This window comes from Diprion similis, chromosome 3 (assembly GCF_021155765.1).
Source record: "Diprion similis isolate iyDipSimi1 chromosome 3, iyDipSimi1.1, whole genome shotgun sequence".
Lineage (NCBI taxonomy): Eukaryota > Metazoa > Arthropoda > Insecta > Hymenoptera > Diprionidae > Diprion > Diprion similis.
Genome location: NC_060107.1, coordinates 1,648,565 through 1,660,675, shown reverse-complemented (window position 1 = coordinate 1,660,675; position 12,111 = coordinate 1,648,565). Strand labels below are relative to the sequence as shown.

General features: G+C 37.3%; 2 protein-coding genes across 3 annotated transcripts; both read left to right on the top strand.

The window, feature by feature from the left end:
* Positions 1 to 4,540: 4,540 nt before the first annotated feature.
* Positions 4,541 to 7,419, top strand: LOC124405007 (syntaxin-7). 2 transcript variants are annotated; one of them, XM_046879596.1, is made up of 6 exons: positions 4,541 to 4,771; positions 5,154 to 5,285; positions 5,378 to 5,447; positions 5,593 to 5,767; positions 5,839 to 6,051; positions 6,196 to 7,419. In XM_046879596.1, the coding sequence occupies exons 2-6, from the start codon at positions 5,177 to 5,179 to the stop codon at positions 6,442 to 6,444; spliced, it is 816 nt and encodes a 271-aa protein (XP_046735552.1). In that variant the 5' UTR covers positions 4,541 to 4,771; positions 5,154 to 5,176; the 3' UTR covers positions 6,445 to 7,419. The 2 variants fall into 2 exon arrangements, with proteins under 2 accessions (XP_046735552.1, XP_046735551.1); XM_046879595.1 differs by having other exon boundaries at positions 4,541 to 4,910.
* Positions 7,420 to 7,898: 479 nt separating this feature from the next.
* LOC124405005 (transcription factor 25) lies at positions 7,899 to 11,390 on the top strand. The gene is made up of 8 exons (XM_046879592.1): positions 7,899 to 8,227; positions 8,341 to 8,720; positions 8,833 to 9,061; positions 9,150 to 9,403; positions 9,485 to 9,794; positions 9,856 to 10,149; positions 10,240 to 10,433; positions 10,513 to 11,390. Exons 1-8 carry the CDS (start codon positions 8,099 to 8,101, stop codon positions 10,694 to 10,696), a joined length of 1,974 nt encoding a protein of 657 aa, XP_046735548.1. The 5' UTR covers positions 7,899 to 8,098; the 3' UTR covers positions 10,697 to 11,390.
* The last annotated feature ends 721 nt before the right edge of the window (positions 11,391 to 12,111 follow it).

The following is a 12,111-nucleotide window of genomic DNA, read 5'->3' as shown; positions in this document are numbered from 1 at the left end:
AATAATCTTTTTTTCTTCTAACGTCCGTCATGTCACATATTTTTCGATAAATAATAAACTAAAGTGAAGGAGAAAAAAAACGAAGCAAAAAAAAAGAAAAATAAGAAACATTATAAACTAGAAAGAAAGGACGCGTTTAATAAATTTTCAAAAATTTTTTCCACTATTAATAATATCGTTGTCATTATCATTTGCAATCGTATGTAACATATATATATACGTATATGTATATGTATATATAATTAGCGTATATATCACTTTGAAAAATGTTCGTTTAGATTTCGTTTAGTTTAAAATCCATGCAAGCTTGTGTAGAATTGTATTCGAACGAAAAAAAAAATAATTAAAACTAATTCACTCTGATTAAGGAAAATTTTTTGCGCAAAACTTTGTAGAGCTTGGTGCAAATTTTTCACGCTGCATGCGTAATAATTATGAGCACACAAATCAGTGATAATTGCCGGTTTTGCACCGCAACGCGTAAAATTTTTCACGAAAAATACTCGAAACTTTCAACAGCGTATAGCATATACATATACATATATATATATATATATATATATATATATATATATACACTGTGCATATATATACGTAGTATATTTTTTATTATCACTTTGACGATATATAGGTATATATTTCAATTATGTGTATATCTATATCACGACCACATTATTATGTACATTATATATATATATATATATATATAGCATGTAGAAAAGCAAATCAATGTGCAAATGAATCAAAAAACACATATACATAATAATGATAATAATAATAATAATAATATGTTACACTGTTAGAAAAATTTAACTGAAAACATAATATCCCAGCATTTCCACTCATTGAGTTTTAGTTATTTGTTAAATTTTTGTTAGTAGGTAAACGTGACACAAATTATTGTAATTTTAACATTAAAATTGTACTTTGTACTTTTTTTTTTGTCAATTATTAATACATTAAAGAATTTTTAAATCAACCCAAAAATTTTAGTGGACCTGCTGGGACATTTCTTTTTCTAACTGTGTATAGACAGACCAAATCATTACACCTGTATAAAGATATAACAATTAACTCGAGCCTATATATATATATATATAATTTATACAATATACACATAAAAAATCTATGCAACTCTGTACATACTTATAGGTACATGTATTTATGAAACATATAGGTATATGTATAGTACGTTGCAAATCGTCGTAGCATTATAAGTTCAACGTTTTAAATATGTGTTCGACGTATATTATATATAGGTATCCTAATTCTAGAACAATTAAAAAAATTGACGCAGACGATTGTGATAATCTTCACGCGTTGGAAAAACCGTAACCGATAAAATCGTCCGTAAAAATTAGAAATCAGAAATCGCGTTTGACCGATGGTTTATAGATTTAGCTGTTGTGATTATACGTCCGTATATTTATATACATACAAGATGTGTGTGTGCATTGGAATTTAAAAAGATAATTAATTTTTCCGCGCCTACTGTATCAGCGTTACTATTATCTATGATATTCTTGAGTTCAAATGAACCACTGGAATCATATATTTGTTGATAGGGAAAGAAATAGAAAAATATAAATTAAAGACAGTAAAAACTGGAAAAATCAATCCAAGGCGACAGTCGCGAGACTATATATGTATATATATATATGTAAAATCTAGGTAAGGCATGTACCGTGTGTAATACATAATACGCCTAAATGGATAGATGAAAATTACACCTAAATATACACGATTCATGTATTATTAATTGTGTATAATTGTAAATAGTACTAATAACATTTACTGTAATAATCATTCTGTATGTACGTCAATATGATGCGTGAATTGGGCTGTGTGCGTGCGTGTGTATATGTGCGTGTGCGATTTTATTTTATTTTATTTTTTTTCTGAGAGAGTGCTGCGACGATGCATGTTCATCCCTTTTCAATAAAATATTTATGACGAGAGTCTAATTGTTGTGTTATTATATCTTGGATTATACTTTTGGATCGTTAGTATTTGAAACGGATTTCACAATCAGATGAGTGATTCGTTAATTATTTTATATTGAGGAAAAAAATCAATACGGACGAATTTTTTTCTAAGTCTATTAACGAACCGGTAAATTCAACTGTACACAGCATTAGTTACCGACTCACAATCTAAGGCAATCCTGACTTGACTTCAAAATCGCAGGGTAGTAAGTCCACGCGCAAAAAGCGCGGGCTAACTTGAAAAGGAGGACGTGATAGATATTTTTAACCTTAAAACTTTGACGCGAAATACGAGAATAGGCTTCGTAAATCCCGAGACAATATGCGTAACGGGTATTTTTTCAGTTTTCTGCACTCACCAATTCGTTAAATTAGAATGCAATATAAATCGAAACTATAATTGCACCTCAATTCGACGCTTATTACGGAAAGTAACTCGTTTCAGATTTCTTACGAAAACTAGCACGTTGTGGATTTCACCGGGAAAACTCGAATGTTTTAATACAAATTAATTAGAGTGTAGAGTATTGTTGGGTATAAAAATCTAAAAAGACTGATTTAGTCAGCACCAATAAGATACAAAAGTTGTTACACTCTTGTCGAAAGATTATACAGTCGACTTTCGTTAATTCGAAACTCGAGAGACTCTTAAAATATTACGAATTACCGAGTGTTCGATATATCAAATGGTTCGAAATTTTTGAGAGAAAATAAATAAAACTTCTAATTATTGAGTGTTGATCAATTATTATTTATTAACTGCTATTCTTAAACAATGACAAAAGTTTAGCGGATACGTGTACATATTCATAATGGGAATTAATTAATATTTGGAAAGAACTTAATTATATTTGTTTGTTTCAAAGCATGTTGCTGCTGCTCAGACTGCTCAATAACTTTTTTCAAGAACAACCAATTCGTGCGGAAGTGTGTGTCGAACTAATCATAACAAAAACAATCTTTCTGTCTCTTTCTCTCTGCAACTTCGAATTATCAAGTGTTTGACACCGATGAGTTCGAATTAACGCGTGGTTTTGTTACCTAACAATGATTTTTTCGATCGAATTACCGAGTGCATCAAAATGTATTGATTTGGTTCGAAATATCAAGAGATTTTCTAGGGAACTCGTGATAACTTTGAATTATAGAGAGGTTCGAATTATCGCAGGTTTGAATTAACGAGAGTCGACTGTATATAGTTCTGGTAAGGACTGCTTGACATAAATATCATAATACTAATTGATATTAATATTCATAAAAAATCTTGAACAAATTTAAACTATCTGTAACGCACCTGCAAAAAACCGCATTCATTTATTCAAGATCTACACCGACGACACAATTTCGAGGATGATTATAAGTTTATTTTGACGCGGAAGACGGACTCTTCTGCATATGCAAATTGACTTTCATTTCGACTACCGCACACCGCAGGAATTTTGAAAAATCTTTATGGCTAGTTTTTTTGTCACTTTTCGTAACAAAACATGTTACTTTTCGTAAGAAGCGTCGAATTAATCTTCAACTATAGCTTGAAAGATAAATGCGTAATCGTAGGAAGACGAACAGTGAAGAGAGTCCATAAGTTGTCGAACAAAAAAAAATTAAAGATTTTGACCTTGGAGGATAGCTAACTTCGAAATGGAAACAACGCAGTGTTGATGAAACAAAAACATGATCGTAAACGACGTCAGGAAAAATACAATACAATGAAACATAATGGAGACGTATTATACCTATAGCCTATATATGACAATAAGTAAGTCAGCCTGGTGGGAACATCATTCAGTAGAAACAGTTTTTCAGGAATAAATATTCGATAATAACGGAAACATTACCTAACAAATTATAATATAACCAGTTACAAAAGCAAGGGATTTATTACGCAGTTACGTTGTTCGCAGATGAAGTCTGACTGTTTCGAGGGAAGCCGATATTTTCTTATGAAAAATTCTCCGATACTCTGCGATCTCATCATTTTCCCAGAGAAATTTCTAGATATAAATTTTCACCAGGACAGTGACTAAGTTAATCGGTTAAAAATGTATCCAAAACTTACTCAGGTTGAACATTCAGCAGGATGTGGACCCATTTCGCACTTTGACAATCGAAACTGCGTCTCTGTCGTCTGAAAATCGGGATACATCGATCAGCGTTGAATCCATGAGGCGGTTCATTGCACTGCACTGTTTGCACTGCTTCACAACCGAAAACTTGTAAAACGGTAGTTTCAGGCACAAAGAAATGCTCCGAAAAGCCGAATTTTCACGATCACCACTCGATTTTGTTATTCCTAAAGCGTTGAGACACGATATCAACTAACAAGACGCGCTGCAGAGACTTGTCCGGACTTGTCGGCGTTCCGCGGTCTTTTGCTCGACATCTGACGATCGGTCATCGGACGGCGCAGCACAAAATGGCTGCCGTCGCGGCGATACTCGTGCCACCTCGTGGTGTGCTATGCACTCGAGATCCTCGCGGCGCTTTCTGCATTATCGACGGAGTAATTCGAGTCGGTAACTGCAAGTCACGGCCTAAGAGCTGCGAATCTCGATAGTACCGCACCCTGTGCGGAGCTTTGACAAAGGATCCGGATTGTCCGATAAGACGTTCTAGACTCAAACTTATTATTGACAATTGTAACATTCACGGTTATTTTTTCCTCATACAATAAATTTTCTACCGCTGATATTTCATCGATTTTCGCCGGATAAATTTTGTCGTACGCGTCGTCGAAGCAGCAGGACGAGTGTCGTGTCGTCACCGTTATTATCATCCTTGACAAGGCAAGTAGGCGTGAAAAATTACGTGTTAAAAAATGCCCACATCTATGTATCCCAGACTGACATTGCGTGTAATCTAATTTTCTGAGTCACCTCCCACAAGCTCGGGTTTCGTAGGCATTTGACAGACTTCGTCGCTACGGTAAAGTGATCCTAATCAACTCTATGAAAATTATTACGGAACCCAGTTTTCCCCTGTAACCTTCATCACCATCCTTAACTCGCTCGCGAACTTCTCGAACTCGCGCCTCATCCTCCGCCCTCATTGCGTCTCCAAACCTACGCGAAAATAAACCCTCGTAATTCGTTGTTTTTAGCAACATTTTTGTTCCCACGACCCTTCCTCGCTTTGTCAAAATCTAAATTAAAGTCCCAATTTTTTCAGGTTCTCTATCATCTTTTACAGACATGGATTTCGGCTTTTCTTCCTATCACAACGGAGGACCTGCGAGAGAGCAGGACTTCGGAAGGCTGTCTCAGTCTATCGGGACTTCTATACTTAAAATATCCCAGAATGGTAAGATAACATAAAAAAGATCACCGCGTTCTGTTGATCGGCAAGATCCAGACCAAAACCAATCGATAATCATTCAATTTTTTTCCATGCAGTTCTCTCTATGCAAAGAATGGTCAATCAGTTGGGCGGCTCGACTGATTCCCAGGAGCTTAGAAACAAGCTGTAAGTCGTGGGCTTTTCTGTATTGCTTTGAGCTTAGAAATGTGAGTTACGATCTAGTCAATTTTCCAAATCTAGACGCCGCAATTTTCCACCCACAACTATATCACTATCAACTTGCTCTACTTCTATTCTTTATTTACCTCAGTCATCAGATACAGCACTACACGCAACAGCTGGCTAAAGATACGAGCATTCACCTGCGCGACTTGGCTAATTTGGCGAGCAATGCAGGGTCAAATAGTCCTGGCGAACAGAGGCAGCAAAAAATGCAGAGAGAAAAACTTCAAGACGAGTTCACAGCGGCGCTGAATAGTTTCCAGGTATAATGATGGTAGTTTTTAATATCACAAGCATAATAACACTTGATTATTTAAAACGACGATAATTTCAGTCAGTGCAAAGGCTCGCCGCTTCTAAGGAGAAAGAGATGGTCAGGAAAGCTAAGGCGAATGCTGGGATCACTCCATTTGGTGACAAAAAACAGGAAACGCTAATAGAACTCCAGGACAACAGAACTCAGCGACAAATTCAACAGCAGCAACTTCAAGAGGAGCAAAACTTGCGAATGCTTGAGGAGCACGAGGCCAGCATACGTCAGCTGGAGGTAAAGACGACTTATGAAATTTCTTTCTTATTCCTCAATATCGTGCCAATATTTTCACTCTGTTTGAATTGATTCACATAAGCCTAGATCTGATTTCCAGACATAAATCCCAGTTTTCTTAATGAAAGTAATCTTTTGTTGCAGAGTGACATAAGCGATGTTAATCAAATATTCAAAGAGCTTGGGGCATTGGTTCACGAGCAAGGAGAAATGGTAGACTCGATCGAGGCTTCGGTGGAGAGGACAGAAGTCTTTGTTAGCGAAGGTGCGCAGCAACTGCGACAGGCCTCAACGTATCAAACAAAGTTGCGCAAAAAGAAGTGCATACTGATCGTTATCGGCGCGGTGGTATTGTCGGTTTTGATAGGAATAATTGTTTGGCAAACATCTTAAGACGAGCTAGGAAATATGGAGATATGAACGATAACGAGAATATACTTTGTGAGAGCATTAACGTATCTGGTGCTAAGAACGGGTGAAGTTTCCATACACACTGCGCGCATTTCTTTGCGATAATTGGCAAGTTTTTCACAAGCTGTTGTCGGATTATCTGCTTTATAGGTCGGTACATGCACGTACGTGTGCGAATAAAATTGACACGCGTCAGGAGTGCGCAGGGCTGTGAATTACAGAAGAACGACTTTTGAGCATTTTACGTTCGCTTGATCAATTTCATTTTCGAAACAATCAACGCAGTGTGTTAAAATCTGGCTGCAGCAGGATTACGAAGAATATTTGAAATTCGTCAAATTCGAATTTTACGCGCGTAAATGCCAGCTGTATTTTAGTCATCCGTTATTAATTGAGTATCAAGTTAACGACACCATTTTTTCTAGACTGAAGCATGATCAGTGACCACCGATGAGTAATTAAAAAAGTAAAAAACCCGTGTATTATTCCCTTTTATTGAACGTATTAGTTCGCGATGAATCGGGCGGCAGTAGGCTAATTCAACTTCCGAATTTTAATATTGGGATGTAACAACCGTGTATGAATCGTAAGGCGAGAATCTATATCGACGATACGCTCATCGCCTATTGCATTTTACCGTAATTATTATTATTATTATTATTACCGCCCCAATCAATTTTATTGAAAAGATATAAATATATTCGCTACATAGCATTGTTGTTATAGAAAATGATACTGTAATTTGAAAATAATCGTCATTGTTGATAAGTTGTTTATTTAGAAATATCTCGAATATATAAAAAAAAGTAAAATTAAAAATTAAAAATTAGCCTCAATTACAGAGGCAGATAATTCGCGCCATTCCGTACATACTCATTAATATTCGTATTTATACTTATAAATAATTTTTTCAGTGCTAAATGTATTAAAATGAGGAACAAAAACAAAGAAGGAGAGTAAAGAAAGCACAATTCATTGTAGTGAAGAGCTACGGAAAAAAAAAAATTGATGTCTACTGTAACATATTATAATCGGTTATAATATGTATGATATTATTATAAAATTGTAACGAGAAGAATGGAGTTTTATTTTAATCAAAAATCTTACACATAATAAATTATATTTAAAAACATTAATACCGAAATCTGTCTCATTTATTTTTACGTTGTTATTAAAAATCCTCTTTATACAATAAAAGAAATTGAAAAATGTTATTGGAATGTTCAGTGACTATGTTACTAATTCGAAATTTCGGTGTAGTTTTATCAGATCGATTTCAAGTGCAAATGAATAAGAATCCACAAATCTGCATGCAAGACTCTAGAATCTTTATCAGCTCGTGGCTTTCGCTCATCGAAAGCTGTTGAAATTCGAACGTATTGCCGGTAACTTGCCTCACAATTCAACCGACTGAGAATATCCAAAATGGCGGTGAATTCCCTGCTGATCGCAAGGTCGAATACAGCTCACGCAGCTACGACTAGAGGTCTTGTTTTCTCAACCGAACCTCAGGGCATGACTGTAATTTGAGTAAAAAATTGACAGTTCGAACGCGTTGAAAGTGCTTTGACGACTGTTCATGAAATTCAAGGTACTTATGACAGGGTCCACCGGTCAGTGCACAAGGTGGTGAAATATGTCAACGCGGTACATGAAGAAGGTCTATGGGGGCGACGAGGGCCTCGATAAAGATTGCGATCCAAGCGACGTCGAAAATCCGGTTACCGGGGGTGTCAGGCGGAAGCAGTTCAACGTCTTCGACTTGGTAAGTCGTCAAACCCCTCAGCCTCCCTCCTCCTGTTTTAAAACTTAGGACGCACCTGATGCGCTTTCGTGGTTGGCCGTGATTTGTCTTTCTCATTCCCGCCTTTCCTGCAGCTGAATCAGAACTCTGAAAGTGAAGCAAAAGAGGATGACGACAGGGAGACGTCGACCGCCGCTGGAGTTCTGTCCGAAGATGCCAAACGCAAAAAGAAGAAAAAGAAACGGAAGAAGACTGACAATTCAAAGGTCCATCGGACAGCCAGGCGGAGTTCGGAGGACAACGAAGAGGTCGATGAGATCGAGCGAACCGTTAGGGAGATCAACGAACTCCTGGGTGAGCCTCTACCCAATTCCAGCGGAGGCGATCTTCAGGATTCAAGTTCAGGGTTGCAGAAGAGCAAAGAAAATGTTCTTACCGTTCAACACAAAAATTTGAACCCCTACAATGAACTGAAGAGGATATTTGGCAGCAAAACCATTCAGGCTGAACAAAGGTTTTTACTTATCTTTATTATCTTTCTACTTTTTCGATGATTATAAATCGATATAGGAAATTCAAGAGAATAAGTTTTTGCCCAAATCGCTAAGCTAACTTGATTCATGCAGTAAAAGACGAGGTCGAGGACGCTCTGGCCACCTCAAGAAAACGTGGCTGGTATCTGCGCGAGAGAATTGGCCGCCGATCGGTAAATCTGGTCTCTCAATGTCGTTGGATCCATCCCCGGAGAGTAAGGAAGGGGTTCAGTATTTCATGTACGATCACAACTCGTCTTACCGACAGACCCAAATGAAGTTTTTGCAAGCAGTTGAGAGCCTAAACCCTGATAACATTGTCGTAAGTCTACAGAGGGCGAATTGAACACTCCGAAAAAGAGCGATAGGCAATGAAAATCGCTGAACATAACTTGTATGTCAAATTACAGGCCATTATAAACGCCCATCCATATCACGTCGACGCTTTACTACAACTGGCCGAACTCTGCAAGCTCAGCGAAGATCTGGCTATGGCTGCTGAACTGACAGAGCGGGCCTTGTACTGCTTAGAATGCGCCTTTCATCCGCTGTTCAATGTCACCACTGCTAACTGCAGGCTGGATTACAAAAGACAGCAGAATCGTGCCTTGTACATAACGTTGTTCAAACATTTGATTTTCGTTGGTGGCCGAGCGTGTTATAGGTGTGTAACAGATACAACAGACCATGAAAACCTTGTAAAATTATAGAAGACAGTTACGTACAAACGTTTTCTTCTGTTCAGGACAAGTCTGGAGTTTTGTAAAATGTTGCTGTCCCTCGATCCTGAAAATGATCCACTGGCGATAGTCCTGGCGATAGACTTCTACGCATTGAGGGCACGAGAGTACGGATGGTTCATAGAATTTTGTGAGGCCTGGAAAGACAGCCGAAATCTTAGCCAGCTTCCCAATATTGCATACAGTTCGGCATTGGCCAGTTTTCATCTTGGAACTGATGGCCTGGCTGATGAGCTCCTTCAAAATGCTTTGAGCATGTTTCCAAGTTTGCTTATACCATTGCTGGACAAGTGTGGAGTGCAGACAGATTCGAGGGTGAGTTATTTTCACCCCCATTAACGTCCAGCAGAAATCGATAAGGGCTAAATTCTTTCAGGTGATGGGTCACGATTTCTTCAACAGTCACGCCAAGTCCACAACTCCTCCTGCATTGGAGAAAATTTTAGCTCTCTATGTGGTGCGCAGCTATCATCTGTGGAAAGAGGCTGACATCCTACCTTGGCTTGAACGAAATGTAAATAAGGTTTTAGACCGATATGACGCTGGCCATGATTTCTTCAAGTATTGCGTAGAAAAACGCGCGAAGCGGTATCAGGGAAAATTGCCAAAAAGTATCTTGAGACATATCATTCTCTCAGACATCAAGGAAATAACCGTCGACATACAGGAGGTGTGTCCTCAAACGCTTAACGTAAAATGTTATCGAAATTTTCCTGCTTCGTTCATCTGAAAGGACATAACATTCGCTTGTTAATTTCAGATACAAAATCAAGGACCAGTCTTATCACACGACCCCCTTCCACCATCGGATTCGATTGACTTGTACACACGACTCCAGGTTAATCCCAGAAGCAACTCCAACAACTCCAATCTATTTTCCCTCTTCTTTACCTCCCTGTTTACGGACATGGAGGAAGACGTTGTCGCCGCAGCTGCAAACGGCTATAACTTGTTGTGAGTAAACCATGCATCTGATATCTGATCTTTATATAGTTTACCACTGAGTTACGCAATGTTAACTAACTTCTTACAGCGAAAACGCAATCGACAACGCGGGAAACGTCGAAGTAGCCCGAGATGCGGTCAGAGCTGATCTCAGGAGGGCGGTAACTAATCTGCTACACGAAGTCGGCAATTTATTGTTACACAGGGCACCGGACGGTGTTAACGACGCTGATGCCGATGAGGATACGGATAATGATCAGGAAGGAGACTAGCTTCTGTGACAACTTGAAGTGTTGTTACAATATGACCATCGAAAACTGTTTATATACGTCCGTTTTTAATATTTGGCGTGTGCTTCAAGATGGACCACGTTTCTCTATCTCGTATATGATACAGGAAAGTCTTAAATGTAACGGAAAATTCTGGTATTTTGTTAAATTTATTCAGCGCGATGGTCTGGCTGATGGAGAGAAAGAGTACGTTAATGAATTGATTATTATCAGATTGTTGACTGATCTCGTATATGAACATACGGAGAACGCAGAAAGCAATTTAAGTTTGGGAATATGAATGTGAAGTCCCGTGATGGACGGGATTTCGTCGTTAGCCTGTGATTGAAGGATGTATACAATTATACATGGTAAACAAAACGTATTCAAGTTAAGCTTTTACCATTTGATTTCATAAAACCAATATCATGAATATATGTAGAATAACGGGTCTAATACCGTGTTGTGTATAAATATTTGATATCTTGAATTTAAAGGGAACAATTATTCATTTGGATTATAATTGCCTCGTTTTAGTTAACAGGGTAAAAACAGAAAGTGATATGGTGGATTTTGCAGTAGGGGAGATTCAACACGAAATGTAAAAACTTTCGGCGAGAAACGATACAGCTTTTTGTTGCAGGGAAAGCAAAAGAATGTGAATATATATATGTTGAATAAATGTAATTAGAAAAGATCTTTTTATTCAGTAATATTTTTTTTTTTTTTTTCTTTCTTTAACGTACTTTTCGTACGTAAAATCTCTATACAATTTTTCTGCACTGTGTTTGCTTATTTCTGTGTTGTACACAATATTCACCTTTCTATGGAATTTTCAATGATACATACAATATGTATGTATACCGTATTGTTCCGAGTATAAGTCGACTTCTAATTCTAATCTTGGATTATAGACATTTTTTTTAGAGTCCGAATATAAGTCGACTTCTACAAAGAAATTGTCATTTATAATTTTATGTATAATATTTAATATTGCATCTTCTCTATTGGTGAATTCTAATATATTCTCAATAATCGCACAAAACCTCTTGTTTGCAATCTGTTTATAATTTTAACCGACGCTATCTAAAAAAAAGATGCGCGAAACAATTGCATTTTGAAAAAATTGAAATTCGAATTTTCGATATCGCGCAGATTACGCGCGCATCTTCGAACTATCGATAAAAACCGATCGGTCGATAAAAATATAAAAATGTTCGCTTAGCTGGTAAGGTAAATTTGTCATATTATCCCGAATTTAAGTCGACTCCGCATATAAGTCGAGGGCGCATTTTGGAAGGGATATTTGTGACTAAAAACCTCGACTTATACTCGGAACAATACGGTAATATTGATTAATTAAATATCTGCACCGAGTCACACACCTGTTAGACTCGAGAAATCACCGCTTCAACTTT